Source organism: Nannospalax galili, unplaced genomic scaffold (assembly GCF_000622305.1).
Source record: "Nannospalax galili isolate Female #2095 unplaced genomic scaffold, S.galili_v1.0 scaffold284, whole genome shotgun sequence".
NCBI classification, from domain to species: Eukaryota; Metazoa; Chordata; class Mammalia; order Rodentia; family Spalacidae; genus Nannospalax; species Nannospalax galili.
This window is the reverse complement of record NW_008354281.1, coordinates 3,716,556-3,742,050: the sequence shown is the minus strand read 5'-3', so window position 1 is coordinate 3,742,050 and position 25,495 is coordinate 3,716,556. Positions and strand designations below refer to the sequence as shown.

Sequence of the window (25,495 nt, the reverse complement as noted above, 5' to 3'; positions counted from 1 at the left end):
AATCCAGCCATTCAGAGAGTTCTGGAAGCAATACAAAGAACTGAAGAAAGGAATGACTATATTCAAGGGGTTGTGCAAAGAAATTCAATGAAGTTATAGCTGTGGAAAAGTACAGCTGTATCAAGAATGTAAACAGAAATAAAAATGACAGGATTCAATACTCATCTTTCATTAATAACTTTACATATTAATGAACTGAACATCCCAGTCAAAAGACACAGACTAGGTGAATGGATTAAGAAACAAAACCCATCTTTGTGTTGTCTGCAAGAAACTCATCTGATTTTCAAGGACAGACCCTATCTTAAAGTGAAAGGATGGAAAAAAAATATGCCAAGCAATGATAATAAGAAAAAAATAGGTGTAACAATTCTAATATTTGACAAAATAGACTTTAAACTAAAACTAATCAGAAGAGATAAAGAGGGCCACTTCATTCTGATCAAAGGAACAATAAACCAAGAAGATATTACAATCATGAACATATATTCACCAAACTCTGGTGCACCTAACTTTATAAAAATAATACTACAGGTTTAAGACCCAGGTTAATCCCGTATCATTAATAGCTGGGAACTCCAATACCCCATTGTCTCCCTTAGAGAGGTCAACACGACAGAAAACTAACAGCAAGACATCTGAAATAACCAATACCATACATCAAATGGGCCTACCAGACATCTACTTAATGTTCCACCCAGGCACCAAATAATATATTTTCTATTCACTGCCCCAAGGAACTTTCTCCAAAATTGACCATATACTGGGGCACAAAACAAGCTTCAACAAATACAAAAAAAACTGAAAAAGTTCACTGCATTCTATCAGACCACAATGCAATATAGCTTAAAATTAACACGGAAAGAAACCCTAGTAACTACGTGAACACATGGTGATTAAACAACACACTCCTGAATGATGAATGAGTCAAAGGAGAAATTAAGAAAGAAATCAAAGTATTCCTGGAACTAAATGAAAAGGACAATACAATAAAACAAAACCTCTGGGACATGCTGAAAGCTCTCCTTAGAGGGAAGTTTATAGCTCTAAATGTGTACATCAAAAAATCAGAAAGAACATAAATAAATGACTTAACATTGCAACTCAAGACACTTGAAAAGCAACAACAAATGAAACTCAAGCCCAGCAGACAAAAGAAATATCAAAAATTAGGGCAGAAATTAATGAAATCAAAACAAAGAAAACACTATAAAGAATCTATGAATCCAAGAGTTGTTTCTTTCAAAAGATAAACAAGATTGACAGACCACTAGCCCAGTTAATGAAAAGGAAGAAAGAGCACCTTTAAATCAACAAAATCAGAGATGAAAGGGGAAACATCACAACAGACACCAGAAAGATACAGAACATTATAAGGGAATACTTTAAAAACCTATATGCTACTAAATTTGAAAACCTAAAAGAAATGGACAGATATCTAAAGGCATGGGAACCACCAAAACTAAACCAAGAAGAGATTAACAGCTTAAACAGAACCATAACACAAAAAGAAATAGAAACAGTAATACAAAACCTCCTGACTAAAAAAAGCCAGGACCGCTTAAGTCGATAAATGTCATAAATCATATAAATGGGTTCAAAGACAAGAACTACAAGGTCCTCTCAATAGATGCAGAGAAGGCCTTTGAAAAAATTCAACATGCATTTATGTTCAAAGTCCTAGACAGCACTGGACTAGAGGGAACATACCTCAACATTATTAAAGCCATTATAACAAACCCACAGCCAATATCATTCTAAATGGAGAAAAACTGGAATCATTCCCATTGAAATCAGGAACTAAAGAAGGCTGTCCACTATCTCCACTTCTCTTTAACAGTGCTTGAAACTTTTGCAAGATCAATAAGACAAGAGAAGGAAATTAAAGGAGTAATAATTGGAAAAGAAGAGATCAAATTATCCCTTTTTACAGATGATATCATATTATATCTAGGAAACACCAAAAATTCCATCAGAAAACACCTAGAAATTATTAACATGTTCATCAAAGTGGCAGGTTACAAAACTCACATATGTACCAATAAAAAACAATCAGAGAAAGAGCACATGGAAACACTCTCCTTCACAATAGCTGCAAAAAATAAAATATCTCAGAATAACCCTGACTAAAGGCATTAAAGATCTCTACAATGAAATTTTTAAATCTTTAAAGAAAGTGATTGAGGAAGACATCAGAAGATGGAAGAACCTCTCCCATGCTCATGGATTGGAAGAATTAATATTGTGAAAATGACCGTCCTGCCAAAAGCCATTTATAGATTCAATGCAATACCAATCAAAATCCCCATGACATCACAGAATTGGAGAAAAACATCCTAAGATTCATATGAAAGCACAAAAGACCTCAGAAAGCCAAAGCAACCCTGAGCACTAAGAGCAATGCCGGGGGGACTAATATACCAGATTTTAAGCTGCATTACAGAGCTATAGTCATAAAAACAACATGCTACTGGCACAAAAATAGACCCATAGATCAATGGAACAGAATTAAAGACCCAAATATGAGTACATGCAATTTCAGCCACCTGATATTTAACAAAGGGGCCAAGAACAGTCACTGGAGAAAAGACAGCATGCTCAGCAAATGGTGCTGGCTAAACTGGATGTCCACCTGTAGAAGAATGAAACTAAACCCCTGTCTTTCACCTTTCAAAAATGTCAATTCCAAATGCACCAAAGACCTCAATGTAAAGCCTGAAACTCTGAAACTTTTAGAAGAAAACTTTGGCAATAATCTACAATATATAGGTGTAGGAAAGGATTTTCTAAACCGGACATCAATTGCTCAGGAAACAAGGGCAAGAATTAACAAATGGGACCTCATTAAACTAAAAAGCTTCTGTACTTCAAAGGAGGCAACCAAGGAAACAAACAGAAAACTCACAGAATGGGAGAAAATCTTCACCAGCAACATATCCGACAGAGGTTTAATATCCAGAATACATAACGAACTCAAAAAACAGAGAATCAGGACAAGAGGAAACCTAATTAAAAGATGGGCTAAGAAGCTGAACAGAGAGTTCTCAAAAGAAGTAAAGATGGCTATGAAGCATCTTAAAGATGTTCAATATCACTAATTATTAGGGAAATGCAAATTAAAACCACCTTAAGATTTCTTCTTACCTCAAACTGGCTAAGATAAAGAGAAAAAATGATACCAAATGTTGGAGAGGATGTGGGGAAAGGGGAACACTCATCCACTGTTGTTGGGGCTGCAAACTGTAAAAGCAGTGTGGAAAGCTCTTAAATGTATGCAAATGAACCTATCATTTGACCCAGTTATACCACTCCTTGGCATATACTCAAAGAACTCATCCTAATGCAGAGACACTTGTACATCCATGTTTGTTGCTTCTCTTTTCACAATAACTAAGAGATGGAAGCAACCTAAGTGTGCCTCAATTGACGTGTGGATAATGATAATGTGGTTCATTTATATGATGGAGTTTTACTCAGCAGTAAAGAAAGAAGATATCATGAAATTTGCAGGTAAATGGATGGAACTAGGAACTGTTATGCTAAGTGAAGTAACACAGACTCAGAAAAAAATCAACGTAAGTTCTCCCTCATATGTGGATCCTAGAACCAAACCCTGCTAAGTGAGTGTGTATCCAGACATAACTACAGGAACCAGGATAATGGAAAGGAAACAGAAAGGTAAAGGAAAACAAAGAACCTGAAAGAGAAGAACAGTAGAAACAGACCTTAATAAGGGAGATATGGATAAAAATTGGGTTAGTTTAAGGGAGGGGGGAAGGAAGGGTATACAAGGAACCTAGGGGATAAGGGGAAAGAAGGATTTCAAGAGAGGTAGGACCATAGGAGAGGGAGAAGGGGGGGGAATGGGGGCACCTTAATTGGGGAATCCATGGTGGAGGGGTGAGATAATTTGAGAGATAAATAATGCCAAGCTAGCTTTAAAAACCAGAGGGAACCATATTACTCCAACAACCTACTGAGATATTGTACATACCAGATCAAGAAATATATGTCTGAGAACTATTGGTCTTTGCCCAAGATTTATCTACGTGACACAAAGTAATTAAAAGTACCAGACTAGTGCAACTAACCTTCTTGGATGTTCAACAGACATACTTTGAGGCCTATAATAATTTGGTCAGAGGAACATAAAGGACAGTTTTTGCTCCATGTCCTCCTAGGTCCACTAGTTCCAGGGGACTACAAGCATCTCTCAAAATGTCCTGTAATTCTTGGTCACATGTCCTCTTGATCCAGGAGGCCAAGGAGACCTAACCAGATAGATTTGAACCAGTGTCCATTCTACAAAGAGGAGGGTCAACACAGAGGAATCATTTCCTCCATGCTTTCAAGAGAAGCCAGCCATGGTCAAGCAGGACTTTTGACTTATCTTCATATAGGAGGAACTGGTAAAAGAAAGGAGCCGGGGCTCCTCCAAAGCCCATGTGACCCCTGAGTAACAGATCCTCAAACGACCTTAAGAGTAAAAATAAACTGGTTTATCTGGGCAAACTGTATGGCCTTAAACACCCTAAAGGAAAGTATAACCAAAGATTAAAGGGGCCAATACAATTTTTAAAAGTCCATATGTATAGCTAAAGGCTATGAAACAAGCAACAATGCCAGATTGGAAATATCTTCTTTTGCGTTGTTGGCCAGGGTGGCCAAAGGGACTCCCAGATAGTAAACTAGCATAGAACTGGGAAAATGAACCGCAGACCCCAATCTTATCTAAAGGAATTTTGACAACCGATTTCTGCTAGATGAGGAACAGCTGAGCTTCCTAAAACAAAGACCTCTAGATAGACTCACTAGATTTACCTGATGGACAAGTAGTGGGGAATGGCTGGGGGTACTGACAACACAGCAGACAGTAGCAGGGATATCAGAGTATAAGGGCTCTAATGAGGGGGAGGGAGGCTATGGGAGGGTGCCATCTGGGAAGTGAGTGTATAGTTGAATAAGATCGTTTGGGATGTTCTGTCAGATATACACACACACACACACACACACACAAATCAACAAATTTTAAAAAATTATATTTGAAGAAGAAACATGGAAATTTATGTCATGTTAATTGGTAAAGGTGATAAACATTATCAATGAAATCTATCAGATAACTTTATAGACATACACAGGTGCCAAGGATACAAGTGCTATGGATTATGACTAGTAATGATCAGATAAATACAGATTAGAGATGCATGCGCCAACATCTCAGTGTCTACCAAAAACAATGAGTCTTTCTGCAAGGAACAATATATTCTAAGAAATGGAGATCTTTTTTAAAGGTTAAAAACTCCTTCAATTTTATGTCTTACAGGGCTTATACTGAGGTCAATATTATATATCTGTATTAATATGACTGTGAACCTAGCAGCTTACAGCCACTTGTGAAAGAGATGTACTCTTGCTCTGGAGTGTGTTACTGAATATATTAAAACTGTAATGAAATGCTAAAAGAAAAAAGAAAAGTATTAGTTGCCCATAGTTAAATATAATTACAGCCATTCATTATCCATTACAGAATTGCAATTATTTAACTACATTTTATAAAAATACTCCTTTTAAGGTGGGCAGAATCCCCCAGCTCTAGCTGAGAAGCTATTGTCAATTGATAGATGCTGGGAAAGTGAGAGTCATTTTCCAAGAAGGTGTAATGCCAGGCTCTGAGGGATAGATTCACTCCTACCCAAAAACATTTGGGAAATACAAATTAGAGTCCATAGGCCTTTTAAAAAGAAAAATAATGGGCTGCAAAGATACTCAGCAGTTAAGAGCACTAGTTTAGTTCCCAGTATCCACATGGTAGCCAACACCTGACCTTAACTCCAATTCAAGAGGAGGATCTGTTCCCCTCTTCTGGCCTTGACAGGCATTGCACCCATAGGTGTCCTTACATACATGTAGGCAAAACACTCACAAACAAAAATGAAAATAAATGTTTTAAAAGGAAAAATAATATAGGAAATGAAGTACTGGGTTGTGTTAAAGTAAGAGAGGAATGGGGGTACAGTCTGAATATGACCAGATATATTATATGTATCTCAAAAAATTAATAAAAATAGTTTTGAAAGGTGAAATGCAGTTTGTTTTGAGAGAGTGTCTTCTTGTATCTTCCAGACTAGTCTCAATCTCAGGATCCTTCTGTCTTAGTTTCACAGGTCCTGGATTACAGGTGTGTACCACCACAGCTGCTTCAAATGCATTTCTTACCATGTAGCTTCTGAGTTGACCTGGTTCTCATTCAAAGCCAAATCTAGCAAAATAAAATGTCATGATGGAGACAGACATGGAACAAACGTCTCTTGAGTCAGTACTCACAGCCTGTGGTATTCTTTGTCTTTAGGTTAAAGAAAAAGTCCCAGTCAGTGGATATTACTGCTCCAGGGTTTAACCCTTTGGCTGGTGCAGGAAAGCAAACCCCACAAGCCAGCAAGCCCCCTGCACCCAAGACCCCCACCATCGAAGAAGAACAGAACAACACAGCAAATACCCAGAAGCATCCTTCTAAGAGGAGTGAACTGAAGAGGTTCTACACCATTGGTGAGTGCCAGGTTGTATAGGAGTGAATTGGTACTAAAACAGAATTGTGGATTTGAGGGTCTGCTTAGTTAAATGTTCCTTTGTTACATAATTGTATATATTTCCTTTGGTTTATTTGAACATTTTCTTACATGGTCTAAATAGGAAGGTGGAAACTTACTGAAACCTTGAATAAAATTAAGTGAGAAAACAGGCTTTGCAACTTTCTATGTGCTAACAGAAGCGGAACAATTTTATTTCAGTGTTTCATCTTATGTGTTACTATTTTCATTTTAGCCTTCTTCAGCCGCACTGTCTTAGGTTGTTTTTGTTCTTTTCCTTTTCCTCCAGGGCTCCCAAGTCTCTGACCCTGTTCTGTCAGGTTGTGAAAACAGTGGCTGATGTTAGCCTATAACTAAACCATGAGGAAGGGAAAAAGTTATCACTTTCTTAGGGCCAATAAATGACCTTGCAGGCCTGTTTGAACTTCATCCATTCCAAGACTCTGAATATGGTCTTGTAGGCAGTATGCTCTTCTATCTGCAGATAGAACAATATCCTGTAATTTTGAACTTTACTGGGAAGTTTTTTAAACTTTGTTTTTATTGAATTTTTGTGTATTTCATACAGGACACCTCAAACAATCTTAATCATCTTTATATGCCCGTCCCTACTGGCACCTCCCATAGCCCCCCCCCCCCCAGTGGAGCCCATATTCTCTGTCATTCCTGTTAAGGCCCACTGTGTCAAGTCAGTGTTCCTAGACATTCCTCAGTGCATCCACTGAGGTCTAGTCAGCCTATTTAGAGTCCCTTGTTTAGAAAGATCAGCTCTTCTTCACCTAGCAGCAATCAGTTGCCAATATTTCTTCAGATAAGATTGAGATCTGCTGTTCATTTTCTCATATATATTCTGGTTATTGTCTGCGTGAGTTTGCATGGGACTTGTGTATGCTGACACCATTGCCACAGAATCATATGAGCAGGTTCCCAGGGGCTTGTAGGACTCTGTTTCCATATGGTCATGAACCTCCTCCCTAGCTCTTATAATCTTTCCACCCCCTCTTTCTCAATGGTCCCTGAGCCTTGGGTGAGTAAAGTTTATTAAAGGATTCCTGTCCAAGGACCAGCATTCAGCAGACTCTTGATCTCTACCCTTTCGCCATTTGTGATCTTTTGTGTTCCTGATCCTCCACTGCATGAGGGAGCTTCACTAATGAGAACTGAGAGATTCACTAGTGTCCTCTTCTTTACCTCTGTTCTGTTCCATGAGCCTTATGTGTAGAGGTCACATTGTAAATGTGTCATTTAGGGCTGGGTAATTTATAGACAGTGTCTGTGTGTGACCAGTTGTGGTACTGGTAATAGTCTCGAACTGGTGCAAAATGAACTTCTTTGATGAATGGTGACTGGAATATTTGTCTGTAAATATATTGGGGAGTTTTAAGTAAATAGTCCAAGTAAATTTAATTGACAACTTGTGTATATCTGTATTTCTACCAGGTCTTTGACTAAATAGTTCTTAGTAATAAAAATATTTAACATCTTAGGTTTGATTCAGATAAAAGTTTTAAATATATCATACATGGTAGGTGGTGAAGAGTCATGGCAATAAAATGAGAGACTTTTGACCCCAGAATTTATTTTATTTTGAAGGACTCTGGTCATAGTCAACAGTCTTCTTTAACAGAGGTGGTGGCTTATGAATTGGTCAAAAATGTGTAAAGGAAGTTGTATTTCTTGGCATCTTCAACCCATATAACCTCAGTATGTGATATTTGTCTGAAGATGATAATATTTTTCTCAGCTATTTAGAATCAGTATCTAGATATTATAAGCAGGAATCTAGATTTCTAGTTCTAAAACCCACCACTTTTCCATGTGACTGTCAGGACGTCTGATTTTTTAGTTGAATTTGCTTCTTTCAAGCGTGATGAAATGCCTAGTGCAGACTGGGTGCTGTTTAGAATGGCTGCCAGGCACTTTGATTTCCCTGGATTGCATTCTAAATCCTCTTGCTATTTCTGTTCTCCTGTATTTTGATTAAGATTTTTGAGTCTTTATTTTTCAACAGGCAGCAGCAGGTGTGGCATTCTGCAGGGTATCCATAGTCCAAGAGTTTGATCAATATAAGACAGTGCAGACAGGTGTATATTTCCATTTAAAAACATACGTTAGCATAGTTCAAAAAAAAAAATCAATCAGCCAGAAAAGCCCATAAAGCTGATTATACTATTTGTCAGGGTCCTCTCCTACCCTTCATCACATCTACAAGTTTCTGATTGTTCTGATTTATGAACTGATAAGGAAAATAAAGCACTTTGCCTTCAGAAAATGAAACTTCAGAAAAACTGATATTCCTTCTAAATAAGAAAATGAGGAAGAAATACTAACAAGCTTGACTCTGAAGAGAATAGAACACTAAAGGGTGAATATGATGCAGAAATATAACTGTGAATTATTTAAGTAACGTGACCACTAGTGAATATTTACTTACTTCTTTATGCATTATGTATTCATATTTGTGCATGCGTATACACAGGTGTGCTTGCCTGTGCATGCACATGTGAAGGCCAGTTGTTGACCTCAGATATTTTCCTTTATTGCTCCCCAATATATTTTTTGAGACAGAGTCTCTTACTGTTTAGGCTAGACTGGCTGGCTAGCAATATGCTTCGATCTGCTATCTCTACCCCACTCCAAAGCATTGTTGTTACAGGCGTGTACCACTACACTGAGTTTTTACATGGTGTTGAGAATTTGAACTCAGATCCCTATGCTTGTAAGTATTTACCTACTGAGCCATCTCCCTGGGCCTATACCAAGTTTTTTATAAATGAATTTGAAACACTTTGATTTATATCGATATCAATATAATATCTGCTGTGTTAAATAAGACCTTTGAACTTTCAAATTTACTGTTTCTGTATAACCTGCCTTCAAATTTGGCCATGGAAACATTTTTGTCTAACATATTTTCAACCATATAATTCAAAGTTCATTTTACAAAGCAAATATATCTCAGTATCTCTTTATAAAAGTGTTGGTTATACATAACAATATGAATAAAAATATTCCATATGTTGGTAATTCCACCTTTCAGGGAGAAGTTAAACTCCAACGTTCTGTCTCAGTTCAATCCTCAGAATAGCAGTAATGGTATACCCTGTCTTCACAGATCAGGAATAATGTCTCAGAGACATTAAAGAAGGAACCACAGGCCATAGATGGCAGATTGCAAATAAAATTCAGTTTCTCCTTTAACACTTAACCCACATTTTCAGTGAAAGTATTCTCACCCCTCTTCACAGGGGTGGGCCAGAAGAATTTCTATGGATTACAGAGTACAGTAACATTTTTACCTCAGTTTCTAGATAATCTCACTGAGAGAAAGTCTACCAACCAAACCATAAGTCAGCCAATATTCCTTTTCAAGGGAATATGTCTTAGAAATATCTCAATTTAGAGTTTGCACTGCTGGAAAAGCCAGAGATCCCTCTGGTGGCACAGTGCAGTACTGCAAGTAAATTTATCAAAGGCTTTCTGTAGCACATTCACTGTATTTAAATTCAAATTCAAAAAGAGAGATTAAACAGTTTTAAAGCCTTTGAAATGCCTATTAATGCCTAATGATGGACCGTATTACCTTCTCTATAAATTTATTTTTGATCTTGCAATTATCTGTCATGAGCTTATAGGTAGGATTTATTTCCTGTTGAAAAAAACTTAAGAAATAGAAAGTATATCTTCTTTGTATACATATCAAGCTTATATCCTTAATTATTCCTAGATATGTATTAATTCTAACATACTATCAATGATTGGGACCGTGTAAACTCATTTTAATAAGTAAATAACCAGTCTTAGAGTAAATATAATTAAATTTCACTTATTTGGAGTAGGTGGGGGAAAGCTACTCTGTGTTTATATGAAATATACAAATATTAAAATATACTGTTTCATACAGAAAAACTCATTAACAAAGAAATATATAAATATTCATTAGAACATTTCTTTGCTTTATTTTTATTTTATGTGTATCTGTGTATTGTGTGTATTATGCAAGTGCACCCATGTCGTGCAATGCTCCCAGGGGACTGAATTGAAGAGGATGTCAGATCCCCTGGAACTGGAGTTATGGACGGTTGTTAGCCACCAAGTTGGTGTCGGGATTCAAACATGGGCCCTCTGCAAGAACAGCCATGCTCTTAACCGCTGAGCCATCTCTCCAAGCCTGATTCATTTAAACTTTAAGAAAGTAAAAAAGTAGAGACTCTGCCAGGATTGTATGTCAGATAAGAGTTTTTTCTGCCCTCTGTTGTCACTCATCATGGAGTCTTGAACAAGTTACTTGTCCTTAACTTTTTCATCTGTGAACAGAAGAGTTAGACTAAATGAATGTCTCTTTGTTTGATTAGTTCACAGTTTAGCACTTCAGAACTCTATGTGATATAGCAGTGTTTCTGTGGAGGGTATCGTATCACAACACTAAAATCAGAATGCTGACTGGGCTGAATGTTCACGTGGTTTGAGACTACAGGGGATTTCAAATTCATTCTTGTTGGCAAGGTTCAAGTACTGCCTGTTGTGGGACTGAGCTCCTGCTTTCTTTGCTGGATACTGGCCATTCTTAGTTCCTAGAAGCCACTTGCTTCCATATGGCCTCTTCCATCTTAAATTCAGGTCATTCGGTGTCTAGTTCTTCTCTTTTAGATCTCTTGACTTTATCTTACATGTCAACCAAAAATATTCTCTGCTCTTAAAGGACACATGTAATTAGGGTGGCCTCACTAGGACAAATTTTCTGTCTTAGGGTCTACATAACCTTATTAGAGGAGGAATGAATTCCATGACATTCCCAGTCTGAGCATCCTACATTTGTGGGCCTTTACTTGTGGCTGGTGAATACACACTCAAATACCAATGCAACTCAAATCAAATTTCCTGAAAATATTTCCTTTGCTCTCCACTCTATTTTATTCTATACCATTTTGTTTTTAATTAATTTGTTTATTTTTATTTTTGTGTATGTGTGTTTTGCCTACATGTATGTAAGTGCACCTATTGGTGCAATGCCTGTGGAGATCAAAAGAGGGCATCAGATCCCTGGAACTGGAGTTGTAGATGGTTGTCAGCTGCCATGTGGGTGCTGGGACCAATCCCAGCTCCTCTGCAAGAGCAGCCAGTGCTTTTGACCACTAAGCCATTTCTCCAGCCCCCCATTTTGTTTGTTAATTGAAATCTCAACTCATTAAATTGATTTCATAGGCTATTCATGGCTTCTGTCCCATACTTTAAAAAAAAAATCGCTGGACTACATATGAGATCCTTCAAATACCTAAAACTCTATTCATTTTAAAAAATGCATTTGTTAATTAGAACAAGAATAATAAGAAAAGCATTAAATTGGTGAACTACCTCTAATGGGTAAATAGATAAAAAAGAGAATTTTTGACTGCTTCGATTTTTGTTTGTGCTCAAGAGTATATCAGAGGTTAACAGTGTACATAGAACATAGAGCCTTTGAAGCCACACCCTCTCATGAAGACAGAATATGAAACAAAAGATAGACTCAGACATAGTTTTCCATTTATTCTACCACCCTCAGTTCTGAGAATTACATGTACAGACTTCTGAAAATAAAATTGTAAATTTTGTATGGAGATAGCGGAGAAAACTGTGTACATAGATAGCATCTAATCCCTCTAGGACTTGGATGACTCTATGATGTGTTTGTTCCTTCAGGATCAGGAGTTGAAGTTCATATATCTCTAAGCAGCTCCTGTGACCATTACTTAAAAAGTAATGAAAGTTTTTGCATAACAGTCAGGAACTAAGACAGCTCTTGAATGGATGTCCTTGAGATGAGCCCTTCAGTGAGATACAAACACTGACTAGTCGCCATAAATCCCTGCTGTGTAAAGGCTGCACCAGAAACACTTTTCAGAATGGAGACAAACGTGAGATCAAGTCCTGTTTTCAAGCAGTCATCATAGTCATTCTGTAGGCCGTAGGCCCGGGAAAAGAATGCCTGGTTTAAATGCACAGTGGGGAGTAGAACGCAAGAGAGAATCTCTTCAAAGCCTTGAGGAGGACGGATGAAGAAGCAAGCAGGCCGGAAAACACAGGGGAGATTAGCTACAAGTGCCGTGAAGTCCTGAAGATGCAGGTGTCACATGAGAGTGTGAAGACACGCCAAGGCTCCTTGCCAGCTCCACATAGCAGCCTGTCCCTCCTGCACTCTCGCTTTCAGCTACCATACTTACCTGTCCCCCTTACTTCCGGTGTTGCCATGTCTACTTCCACACCAGGTCTGCATTCCTATGAGGAGAGAGATTGAAGCACATATTTTAGTGCTAAGTCCATGTTAAAACAGCCAGGGAAAGTAGGAGCGGGATGCCACAAGACTCCTGCCCTTCTCAGGGGAGAGGAAGAGGTAGAAATCTAGAAAGAATACTGCTTAGTCAAGGGCTTTGGAAGCATCACAGTATTAAAGGACAAGGACTCCTGCAGTGGAGAAGCCTGAGCTACATAATGCAATCTTCATTCCTATAAAAATGATCAAGAGACCAGAGTCAACTTCTATTACGTATGCTGTGTTAATATGGTCTGCATCCTCACAGGGAGGCAGGAAAAACAGAGTGTACCCTGGTTCCTCTCTTCACAGGGCTTTCATGTAGGTTGATTAGGAGACTCCTTGGCTGACACATGATGGAGTTGTACCTCTGGATCTTGCCTTCACTTAAGATCCCTACCTCTCAATGTTTTGCCTTGCGATGTGGAACAGGCAGCCTAGTAGTGCCTTAAGATTGGCTGTTTGTCTCCATGGATCAGCCCTTACCCTTTATCCCAAATTAATCTTACTCTAACACCTTCTCCTGGTAGAAAAACACCTATGACCAATCATTCAATTTTCTGTGCACAGTCCTTTCCGGTCATAATCAGAGAAAGTAATTCTGGGTTTATTTGGGATGTTTGCAAAAACTAAAACTTCTCTACATATATAATTCTATCAAGTCATTTTTTAATATATTTATAATTCAGTAACTATTTACTGAATTCCTGCTATACTCTGAGCCTTGTTCAAAGTACTGTGAGTACACTAAACAAGGCCAAATTCACTGTCACTTGCTCATATTCCAGGGAGGAAGATGGTGATGAATGATCACATCTTAACACATTGTCAAAGGATGAGAGCCTTTAAAAGACAATAAATCATGTTAGAGGGGCGAAGTGATAGGTTATTTATGAAAAGCGTGTTTAAATTTAATATAATCGTTATAAACATTCTAGCAGATAAATTATCTTAGCTCTCACTGAGAAATCAATTAGACTTGTTTCAATTACAGGGCACTCAATGTATTAATAATAGATTTTCCAACAGTTGGCTTTTATTTTCCTTCAAATAGGATTAATTTATAAAAGACTAGTGAAATTAATAGTTGCAGCATGAAGAAGAAAATAATTGAACAACAATTGAAGGATCCACAAGTTCCCTGTACTGTTTTCAGGGAGACATATCCAGATGTCCTCTATTGCCACCAACAAAAGACTAAGGCTTGTGGCTTCAACTGGAGGGTTGAATACTGAAATTAGATTATCAGCAAGAGTCTGACAAATTTCAGAGCATGCCATAGGGACCTTCTAAAAATATGGCTGCTTTCTGTTTGGAGCAGTCAGTCTGTGTGGAAAGGCTGTAAGGTCAACAAACATACAATGTGGTTTTATCAGTTGACAGCTAAAGGCTGCCCATTGAGTGGGTATTATTTTTTTCTGATCACAAAAGCAGTCAAATTAGTAATTTGGAATCTGATGTCTAAGTTGGATCTCCTCATTCCTGGTAACTAATTAAGTGACCATAAATAAGGTAGTTAGGAAATCAGAGCTCAGTGTCTTCACTTGTTAAAAGAAATAAAGCTGGCACTTACTGAAAGGGTTGCTTTGAGATATTAATAAGATATTCTGTGTAAAGTGCTTATAGAGCATACACATTCTCAATAGTTGTGAGTGTGCTTGTTGTGCACATTAAGGATGAAGCATATGGAGATGGGGGGAAGCAAGTGTCCTGTTTTGATTCTTGTAGATCCCATAGTCTTGTCTCTGTTGAAAATTATGCAGTGGTCTCTCATTCCTGACAAGATAAGGTTAATACTCTATAGATCTTTGTTATTCTGGCTCTGCCTACTTTACAATTTCATTGCAGGTCTCAGTCCTACAATGCAGGCATGCCACACACTTTCTGGTATCCCGAAAATGTCATCATGTAATAGATAATGTGTACTTTATGCATAATTTTCCTCTGCCTAGCATGCTATTACGTCCACCTCTTTTATCCTTCTGAACAACTACCCATTTGTCAAGATTCAACCTAAACTTTCCCTATATTTGGTTGCCCTTTCTTCAGGTCTGAGCAACATGAGCAGATTTCAAAACATATAATGCATAGTCAGTCTTTTAAGTGACTAGCACATATTCTTTGAATGTAATAAATGATTATGTTATTTCTACAAGGTAAATAAGTTCTATCATGGCCACTGTGCAGCATTCTACTGCCTCAAGTTCCTAATAGTTGAATAACTGTTTCAGGGTCAGAGAAAACACAGAGAATGCGGAGAGCATCTAGGTAGACTTCGGCAGTAAAAAGCTTCACTAACTACAGGTTTTCAAAAACAAAACTGAAATTCCATCATTGACAGAAATCTCATTGAGTAGTTTCTCAAGTGCTAGTGCTGACCACTGCTGGAGAACAGATGCACTGAAAAGAACTCTGGCAGAGTGGGGAAAAGTTTAGTCCGTAAAGTGCTTATTGTGAAAGCATGAGAGCCTTTACTCTTCCCCAGCATCCAGTAAAGCAAGGCAGAGTGGTGTATACTTGTCGTCCCAGTGCTGGACAGGCAACGACAGGAAAGTCCCTGGGACTCACCAGCCAGTCAGTGAAGAAGAATCAGGGATCTCCAGGTCCAAGTGAAAGACCCTGTCTCAAAAAAACAAGGTGGATGCTTCAAAGGAATGGCACCATCAGTTGACCTCTGACTTCCATACACATATGTAGACATGCACACCTCCCCCCACACACATGTATCAGCTTATACACAAGAACATGTGCACCCATGCATATGGGCACACAGCCTGTAGGTGTGTGTTCACACATGTGCGCACACACAGCACTTCTTCAGTGACAGTGCTCCCTCTGTTTTTTTCTTTCGTCTCTCGTTCCCTCCCATTTTTTCTGTCTCCTTATCTACCTCATTCCTTCTCTTTTTCCTGTCTTCTTTTCCTTTCTCATTTTTAAAAATCCTTTGTTTTAAAATAATCTGCTAGTTGTAAAATCATAGCTTAGTTTATTGGTTGAGTAGACTACTTTTATGATTTGTTCCTTTTAATCCACCTTCTTTGCCAATTACTCAGTCAGGAAATGATCCTCAAAATATCCTTTTTGAATTTTACTGGTCTGTGAAATTGTAAAATCTCAACTCCAATGATCTTGTCTTTTCTCCTGCCTTCAGGATAGAATACCTTCAGTATTCCCAACTTAATGAAGCACAGTTAAATGCAAATGTGGAAGTCACTCTCTCTAGCCTGTTTATATACTGACAAGAGATCTTCCGGAATTAAGGGCTCCCTGGGAGATCTTCTCAGTGGTTTGCAAAATTAAAACAGTAATTATTAGTTTGGATCCTCTAAAAGGAGAAAATCAAGACACATATTTATCTGCTTTTTAATTGCAGCATATCAGACATTTAAACATATTCCAGACTTGGTATGCTTCTCATTTTGAAGCCAGACCTTTCAAATTATAAGAATAAAAAAAAAGTTCTAAAAGGAAAATACTGTAACAGGAAGTTAAAGGAGAATAAAAAGACTGATATTACTGGAGATGACACCACATACTACAGCCAGAAAGTGGGACACCACTAAACTAATCTTCTGCCCAGGCGAGAAGATTCTTCATGTTAGAGCAGGAAGTCCCTGTGATTTAATCAGAAGAACCATCTTGGCAGACAGGTCACTATCTCTGAGCACAAAAACTAAAACAGATAAGCACTCTGAAGGTTCCAATTAAATTATGTTGCTGAGAAAAAAATGACTTTGCTTTGAATTGAAGCTGGTTCTGATAGTTTGATGGCATTTTATGTTTTATGGGTCACAGGGACATTTAAAGGAGATTATTTCGTGAGTGAAGTTCTTTGTCATACATGGAAGCTTAGAGTTTCCTGAAAGGACCTGAGCTTTTCACAACTTTTAAAGAGTAATACATATGTGAAAGGACTCAGAGTGCAGTTTTTATTAAGATAGTGGAGCTTGAGAACATAAAGTTCAGTTTTTCGTTCATTTGTAAATTACACAGAACATGCAATCAGTGTATGCCTCTGTGTGTGTGTGTGTGTGTGTGTGTGTGTGTGTGTGTGTGTGTGTGTGTATTATAGTGGCCATTGAGGACTGATATCAGGGCTCTGTTGAGGCCCATTAAAGGGAATCACTTTTTTCCTGGTCAAAGAATAGGTTCCACCTCTGGCTCTAGGTTCAGATAAGACATTCTGATCTGCTCCAAAGACTGAAGTATCACATACTATTTTCTCCTCCCTTAAGAGTTAATCCAGTTTTGCCTGTCAGTTATCTGGCTAAGAGAGCATCCCTCAGGAAGGCTGATTCACCAAAAGTCAGGCTAAAGACATAGGAGGAACAATTATTGCCGTAAAGCAATGTGCTTGTCCTTCATAGAAACCCTGCCCTTAGTGCAGTCCCTTACAGAGCTTTCATCATGAAACACTGGCCAGACTGCTTTGAGTTACCAGAAAAGCAAAACTTCTCCTTTTACTTCTTTCTCTTTTTCTTTTGGATATTGACCAAAGCCTGGACATGATTTCTTGGATACTCTGGGATTTCCACTATTTTTCTCCGAAGCTACCCCTGCTTTGACCATGAAATGGCTTATCTGCCTTATGGTTGTGTGCTGTCATTCCCTATTATTTTCTCTGAAACTCTAATAAAATTGTGCCTGAGCTTTCTTTTACAACCATTTCTAAATTCTTTTATGGATGAGACGAAGAACTGAAAGGAGGAAACTGATTTCCCTGGTAACAAGGAAAATACTTAGGCTTTTATTTTATATCCTTTTTATTTAGCCTATTTTAAATTCACCATAAAGCATGAGGCCACAGAAAAACTACAAGCAGAAAAGCCTTCTAAGCTGGAGAATAAATATGAAAGCTTTATTTCTTTCAAAGGGAATCAGATTTTTAGAAACTAATATTTGAACAACTTTAAATTGTATTGTTTACTAAGTCGCAGGAAGTACAGTAAAAAGAATGAACTGCTTTGATGTCTCTGCAGATTGATAGAGCTTGTAACACACTGCGTGAGCTTGCCAACTCTGATTTCAGATGGCTAATAGCATGTTTTGTCAATTTGCTTTTCTTTCATTTTGGCCCTGATTCTGTGATTGTTCTGTCAGAAGTAATCAAACCAGAATCAAGAAACACAGCTTAATCATAGATGTGATAAATGGATTAAACAATGTCAATAACCTTGAGGTCCCTCTGAGCAAACTGTGATGGCATTGTGTTTGAGTTGGAGCATAATAGTCTTATAACATTAAAAACAAATTATACCTGTCAACTTAAGTAATGATTTCTAAACTTCTCAATGAAGCCTATGTTGGTTCAAATTGTTGGAATAATTAAAATGGCATTGTTCATGGTTGAAAAAATAATTTTGATTATTTTTGAAATTTTCTAAGTCCCTATTGAAGAAAGTGCTTTAACACTATTAGCTATCAAACTTGTCTGTCTACCTACCAGCACTTTAGTAATAATTATTCCCTTTCACTGAACTATGTTTGGGAGAGAAAATGGATTACTAAGAAAGGCTTATTTTATTCTCAATATTCAAGAGTAGAATTCATATCAGTTTGGGCAGTGGTTATTCCAGAATTTCCTCGTATTTTCATTTGTGATGGTTAGTTTTAATTATCAACTTGAAGCAACCAAGGATCACCCGGGAAGAGATTCCCACTGAAGAATTGCCTCGATGAAGTTGACGGGTGGGTATGTCTGTGGGTATGTCTCTTAGTTGTATGAACTCACCTACCCATTGCTACCCATTGTGAGTAGCACCATTCCCTGGGTTTGAGTCCTGAACTGTGTAAATGTAGAGATGGGACTGAGCACAAGTATCATGTCTGCATTCATTTTCCTCTGCTCTTGGCTGTGGATGTGTTGTGACTAGTTGTTTCAGCTTTCTTCCTTGAATTCTCCACAGTGATGAACTGTAACTGGCCAGAAGCTGAATAAACCCCCCCCAAGTTGCTTTTTGTCAAGGTATTTTATCACAGAAACAGGAAACAAAACTAAAACCCCTTTTTTAAAAAGAGTGTGAATTTAAAGAAGTTTTAAGATCTTATGTACATTTAGAAGTAAAACTATGGACATTTCCTCCTTTAAATTTTTTTTAACTTTTCTTCTCACTTCATTTCTAAAGACATTTCTTTATATATATAAAAAATACTTTAGGACTTAAGCTACACAATGAAGATTTCACCATGCTTATAGCTATGAGCCATATTACTGAGCAAAATTGGAAAGGCTGGCACAGCAGCAAGAAAAGCCTTCTACTGCTACCGTGGCCAATTTTTTCTGCTTTTATTATTATTATTATTATTACTATTATTATTACTACCATTGTGTGTGTGTGTGAGAGAGAGAGAGAGAGAGAGAGAGAGAGAGAGAGAGAGAGAGAGAGAGAGAGAGAGAGAGAGAGAGAGAGAGAGAGAGAGAGAGAGAGAGAGAGCTCAGCAGACAACTTTCAGGAGTCTGTCTTCTTCCACTGTGGGTTCTTGGGATTGAATTATCTATAGGCTTACAGGGCAAGTGCTTTTATCTGCTAAGCCATCTGGCCAGCCCTCTTCCAAGGTTTTAAAAGAAATTTTACTACAGTTAATAACTTTGCATTACTCAACTGAAGATTATAAATGTTTGAATGATCCTCATAATAAATTTATTGTGAGGTATGTACACAGTGTGTACACACCTCATAAGGAAATTTATTAGTGAGCAGTTTGAAAAGGAATGCTATGAGACATGAGATTCTTGGACATTTGCTGCCTTTTAAGTTCTTTCAATTTTTATATAATTTAAATTCATTTTAACTTATCATAAAAACATGAAACTTTAGATTAACAGGTTTGCATTGGAGTTTACAAGTATTCTCTTAAAAGTATTAGAAATATGTGTGTTGCATACACATGGACAGCCAATCAACACAGAATCAGAAAGGGTTTAAGACCTCTAGCCTGCCTGCATTTCAGTAGTTCTTGTTTGTTAGGCAAATCTTGGGAATTTATTTAGTTGCTTAAATTTTAATGTATATTGATAGAGAAGACATTGGTTTCTTCTCTTTGATCTATAAGAGGCAAAGACTATTTCTGTTACTCTTTTGGAGATAAAATAACCTAAGTGCCCACAGAAAGTCGAACTTTGTATTTTAAAGTACCATATAAGCCAATTTAAAAGTGCTTCCTCTAAAATTAGGTAGTTTGGTCTTGAGGTCTTTTCAAGGGTCATTTCGAGAGTCAAGAGCAGCACCGTAACATGCACTCTCTAAGAAACAGGTGCTGTCTAGAGCTAGGGAGTTATTTCAGCCTGCTTTAAAGAAGTCTCTCAAGGTGTGTGATGACACATGCTTGTAATTCTGTATTTGGGAGGCAGAGGGAGGGGCATTGTGAGTTCAAGGCCAACCTAAGTAATATAGCAAGATCCTAAATGAGAAAAATAATTAATGAAAAACTCAAATTGTGGCTCTTTAGTATATGAGAAATACTCTTGCAAATAAGCAGTGAGTGGTGAGGACTGGGGCTGCTATAGGCTAAAGGATTTGTTTACAAAAGCTAAAGAGAAACATAAATAATTATTCCCTATCTCCAAACTGTAATACTTATTTTTTACCTTTTCTTCTATATAAGCCTACAGAAACCTCAAGGACATTTTAGAAGATGGTTGAATGTCTATCATTGGGCTTTAAGTTGGCACCTTGTAGGCTTGGAAAGAGATTTTGCTTAGGTGTATGCCTTTGATTTATAGAGCTGTTTCTAGTATACTTTGAAGACTGGAGGAATATATATGTGCCTATAAATAGAATATTTAAGACATACAGAGTAAAGGCTAAAGATGCCATATGATATATTATTTATGAGACTTGACCTGAAATAACATATACTTGATTTGGATCCTTGTACCCCTGTGATAATTAACAAATCACATAACATCCCTGGACATGATATATATCATATATATATAGTTCAATAAGATCTGGCACACAGTAATCCTGCAGTAAATATTAACTGAAAGACAAAGTAATGAAATATTTTTAATGAAAAGTAGCAAGTACCTAAACTAAGAGACAGGTCATATGACAAGAGTGAGAGCCCAGAAAATTGAAAGTCATAAATCCAGAAGAATTGATGATCAACCAGAAATGAAAAAGAGGAAGATTTTCCAGTTAGTGCTATGATTTCAGGCTCCAAATACTATAAACAATGACAATGAATATTTTTCAATTAGAAAGATGTGTTTTCTTTCATAAGCAATATAAATATTTCTGTGGGTCAAGAAAGGCCAGGCATAGTAATAAATTGGTATGGAAGGAATGGATGTTTGGAGATAATGTACACTGAATTTAAATGTACCCTGTTATAAATATGAGGAGCATATGCATTAATTATATGGAGGATGACCCACTAGGATCAATACATATATGCTGTTATTAACTAAAGTCCACAGCTTATCTTTATTTCTGCACTTTTTACTCTGTGTCCTTTGAGCTTCAGGATTGTTTCCAGATCCTGCAATGCATTTAGTTGCTGTCTTAGTTATTTTCCACTGCTATAATAAACACCATGACCAAAGCTGGGGAGGAAAGGGCTTATTTTATCTTACATCTCCCAGGTCACAATTCATCACTGAGAAAAGTCAGGACAGTAACTCAGGGAAGCCACCTGTAGGTAGACCTGATGCACAGACAATGGAGGAACACTGCTTACTGGTTTTCTCCCCTGGCCTGTGCTCAGCCTGCTTTCTTATACAACACAAAACCACCTCCCAGGGGTAACACCATCCATAGTGGACTGGGTCCTCCCACATCATTCAGTAATCAAGAAAATGCTCTACAGACATGGACACAGGCTAGTCCAATGGAGAGAATTCCTCAATTGATGTTCCCTATACCTAAGTGTATGAAGTTGATAACTGAAGCTGTCTAGCACAGTTGCCATGTTCCCTCGGTTTCTGCTTGTCTATGATAGTTGATGGTAGTTTATGAAATCTAGTCATTTTGCTAGAGTTGAGCTGGTATTTGTCTCTGATGATTTCTGGAACACTATTTAATAATAAAAAAAAGGTGAATATGCTAAAATGTACCTGAGGATGGCCAGAGATGGAGATATCTTTGTTAAGTTTGCTTATTCTTACCCTTCATTGACCACCTAAGAAATACATGAAATTTTGTCATTCATATGACCAAAAGTGAGACGGTTGACCAGAATGGGAACTTGACATCCTAGGACTAAAGAATAAAGGCATTTTATGAAACCTGTGTAGAGAGAGAGCAGATTCTTCATCAGAAGACTCAAAAGTAACAGCACTATGCTTTTCTTCTTTAGTCTTCCTGTATGATTCAAGTATTCCAGAATGAGAAAAAAAATCTGTTGAGAAAACGTCTGGGAACAGAGGAACAGATTAGCACTTAGCAGTTTACTGGCTATTTTAGCTGTGTTAGACACAAGTTACATTAGCTAAGGTTGTTCATCAGTTTTTTTCAACCATTAAGTGGGAATAAAAAGACTTTCTTCATTGGACTTTTTTGTGTAAGACAGAAAGGAAGAGACTCTTAGAGAGGAAAGAGAAAGAACTAAGTGGGAGAATGTACATGAGCCTGTCAGCACTGAATCTGGCCAGTAAATACTTAACAAACTGCTGAAATTAAAGAATTGGAATGAAAAGGAGCAGAGGTCCATAGAGAACAAATAACTACTTGATACGCCTACAATAATGACTAGCCATAGTTCAGTGAAAACACATGGTTGATCCATCGTTGGGATGTCTGTATGTTGATTTTGTCCTGAATGCTAGCACAAGTCTTCTGGAGCATGCTTATTTTTAGGGCAGTACCATCGCACTGTGTTTCCTATGGCCTTTGTTCTGTCACCCGGTAATCCAGATCCACTTTTCTTTGACCTGTCACATAAGCATTCAGCAACATGAAACTTATTGTCACTTTCCCCCGACTGTTATGACCCTTAAAACAAATTTACCCTGATAGAGAAAAATATTAAGTATCTTATATTACATAATGTGAAAACATCCCTGATAAACCCATTACTACCCCATTTTTCTTATTATGATAATAATAAAAGCACAAGCTTCCTACAAGCTTCTTTAAAATGGTCCATTATTAATTTCTATTATTTTTCCATAATGTAAATGATTCTTGATACTTAGACTATTTCTCTGTCACCATATGTGTGGGTAGTTATAAAAGTAGAAAACAAATTTGCAAACAATTAAGATGCTGCTTTCCAGTCTACACCTGACTGGGTGATCATAACAGGGTATTGCTCTGCACAGTTATCAATAGTGTAGAAAACACAACTGGCATTAAGTAGCAGGGCCATAAGTTTATCCTGTCTAGAACACCAGCATTATGGATAACACATGGTTCCTGCTAATTGCAAGACTGACTAAAGGATAAAATTTCCACGTACTTGCTAAAGGACAGGCTGAACAAAATACCATGGGAATTCAAAAGATGGGAGCTCACATGTTAATTTAACAGGAAGCAGATGTGGCTTAGGAACAAAAGGATGTATAATATTTTAGATAGGTCTTCCACTGCGGGAATGACTACAATAATAGATACCTAAACATTGCAGTGACCATTATTAAAGTCCAGGCCCAGATCTCCATAGTGAAATTAATGAAGTTCCAAGAGGAAGCCTCACATTGGTTTAGGGCCCATGCAAATGAGACTATACTGTGATTCTAAAATGGAAGGTGGACCTCAGAGGAGGAAAGGAAGGAGAGGAAGGAGGGAAGAAGAGAGGTCTGGATGGAAGGAGGGAGAGAGGAATACACATGATAACCCTTCCTTCCTTGTCGTCTAGGGCCCATGAGTTTTTAGTAGAGCAAACATTAATCCTAAAATTGTAGTGACTGGATTTCCTGTGGAAACTGAGGAAAAAGACTATGTGTATTAGTTGAATCGTAGAGAAATAGTCTGCATGGGAATGTAGCATAGAGAGAGGTCCAAGGTGGCATGATTACAAAAAATAATCCTGAAGTGTGGAAAGAGCAGACCCCAAATCAGATTAGATCTATTCCTGCACTTCCTCAGTTGCTTGCCGTCCTAGACCTGATTGAGTTCAAGCACCCATATCTTCCAAGCTAGATCATTTAATATGCTTGTCCTCACCATGATCTCTTGAGCCTCAGACTCCTGGTTTTACCATTTTTAATGAACATGAAGTTTTTTGGAGTCAAATGAAATTATTTTCAGCATTTTCAGCACTGATTTTTTTTTTAAAACAATGCCTCTCCAAGTAAAGCTCCAAATAGCATTATTTTTAAAGCACCCTCAATTACTTATATCATCCCTTTCTGCCATTCTTGGTATTATTTCATTAAATTCTGTTACTCCAAAAGCAAGGTAGATGCTTGCGGTTACTGCCAGCAGCGGCTGTTCCTTCGTTCTCACTGGTGTCAAGGCTGCTCCTCTGCTTGCCCTGGGCTGAGGCCGCCCTTCTGCCTGCCCTGGGCTAAGGCCACTCTTCTCCTTGCCTGGTGCTGAGGCAGCTCTTTTGCTTGCCCTGTGCTGCCTCCTGTCGTCACTGTTTTTGCCCAGTCCCGGACCCCAGCACTGGTGAGGAGACTGTGTCAGCGGAGCCGCATTCAGACACAGGAGACCAGGTTCAGTGACATAGGTCTGCTTTATTGCAGGAAGGCACAAGCTTATATAGGGATAGTGGTCCAATCACAGCACAGCAAGTAGGATACCTCATTAGCATAACAGGTTTAGCATCCTATCACAGTACAGCAAATAGGATACCTTGATTCCAAAGGTGGTGATTACGGAGTGGCGAGCTCTAGGCATCAGTCTCATGATCTGCCAAAGGAAGCAAAATGTCACAAGGCATTCCTTGTGGCTCCAGAAGTCGGGCCGTTGCCTCCGGCCTGTTGTATGGCTGTCAATAAGACTTTCACCCTAGGCTCAAGCCTGTCTCCCACACTAAATAGATTCCTTGGTTTGTTTTTTTTTAAGTGGTAGGGTTTAATATACGAGTGCTATCCAGGGACACACTCTCTGCAATTTCTTATTCTCTACACTTTGGCCAGTTGTGGGCTTCTTTGTGTATCATACTCTGTTACATGAGGAGGCTTTGCTGGTGAGAGTGAGCAATGCATTAGTATTCTCTCTATGCCCTGTTCTACTATGTTCCATGAGCCTTTGGAGTAGAGATTTGATCATTGATGCTTCACTTAAGGCTGGTCATCTCTCAGACACTTATTTTCTACGTGTGACCAGTTGGGACAGCAGGACCCAACCTCAGCTGAAGAATCCAATAGCTGATTACTGTTGAGTGAGGGACAGTTGATCTTAAGGGAGAGACTCAAAATAGTTTGACTAGGCTCCAGTGCAGAAACTTGAACCAAAGGGTATCTGGATACACAAACTTGACTTGATATGTCATAACATATATGATAAAATGCATGAAAATCGGTAGTGAGGGGTGCTGTAAAGGAGTGCAGATGGGGAAGAGGGTATAAAGATGATTAAGATGTTTTGTATGAAGCGCAAAAAAATTAAAAATATACTTTTCAAAAAGTGCTGGGGACAAAGATAAGGGACTCTGGAGTGGAAAGCATAAAGAGTGGACTTGATCAAAACACGTTATATGTAAGAACTTCTCAAATAATTAAAAT

General features: G+C 37.9%; 1 protein-coding gene across 1 annotated transcript in view; it reads left to right on the top strand.

The window, feature by feature from the left end:
- The window catches only part of LOC115067430 (oxidation resistance protein 1-like), a 391,627-nt gene that overhangs the window by 243,884 nt on the left and 122,248 nt on the right, over nucleotides 1-25,495 (top strand). Inside the window, exon 3 of the mRNA XM_029555216.1 lies at nucleotides 6,350-6,546. Within this exon, the coding sequence (XP_029411076.1) occupies nucleotides 6,350-6,546 (197 nt within the window). The remainder of the gene's footprint in view (nucleotides 1-6,349; nucleotides 6,547-25,495) is intronic.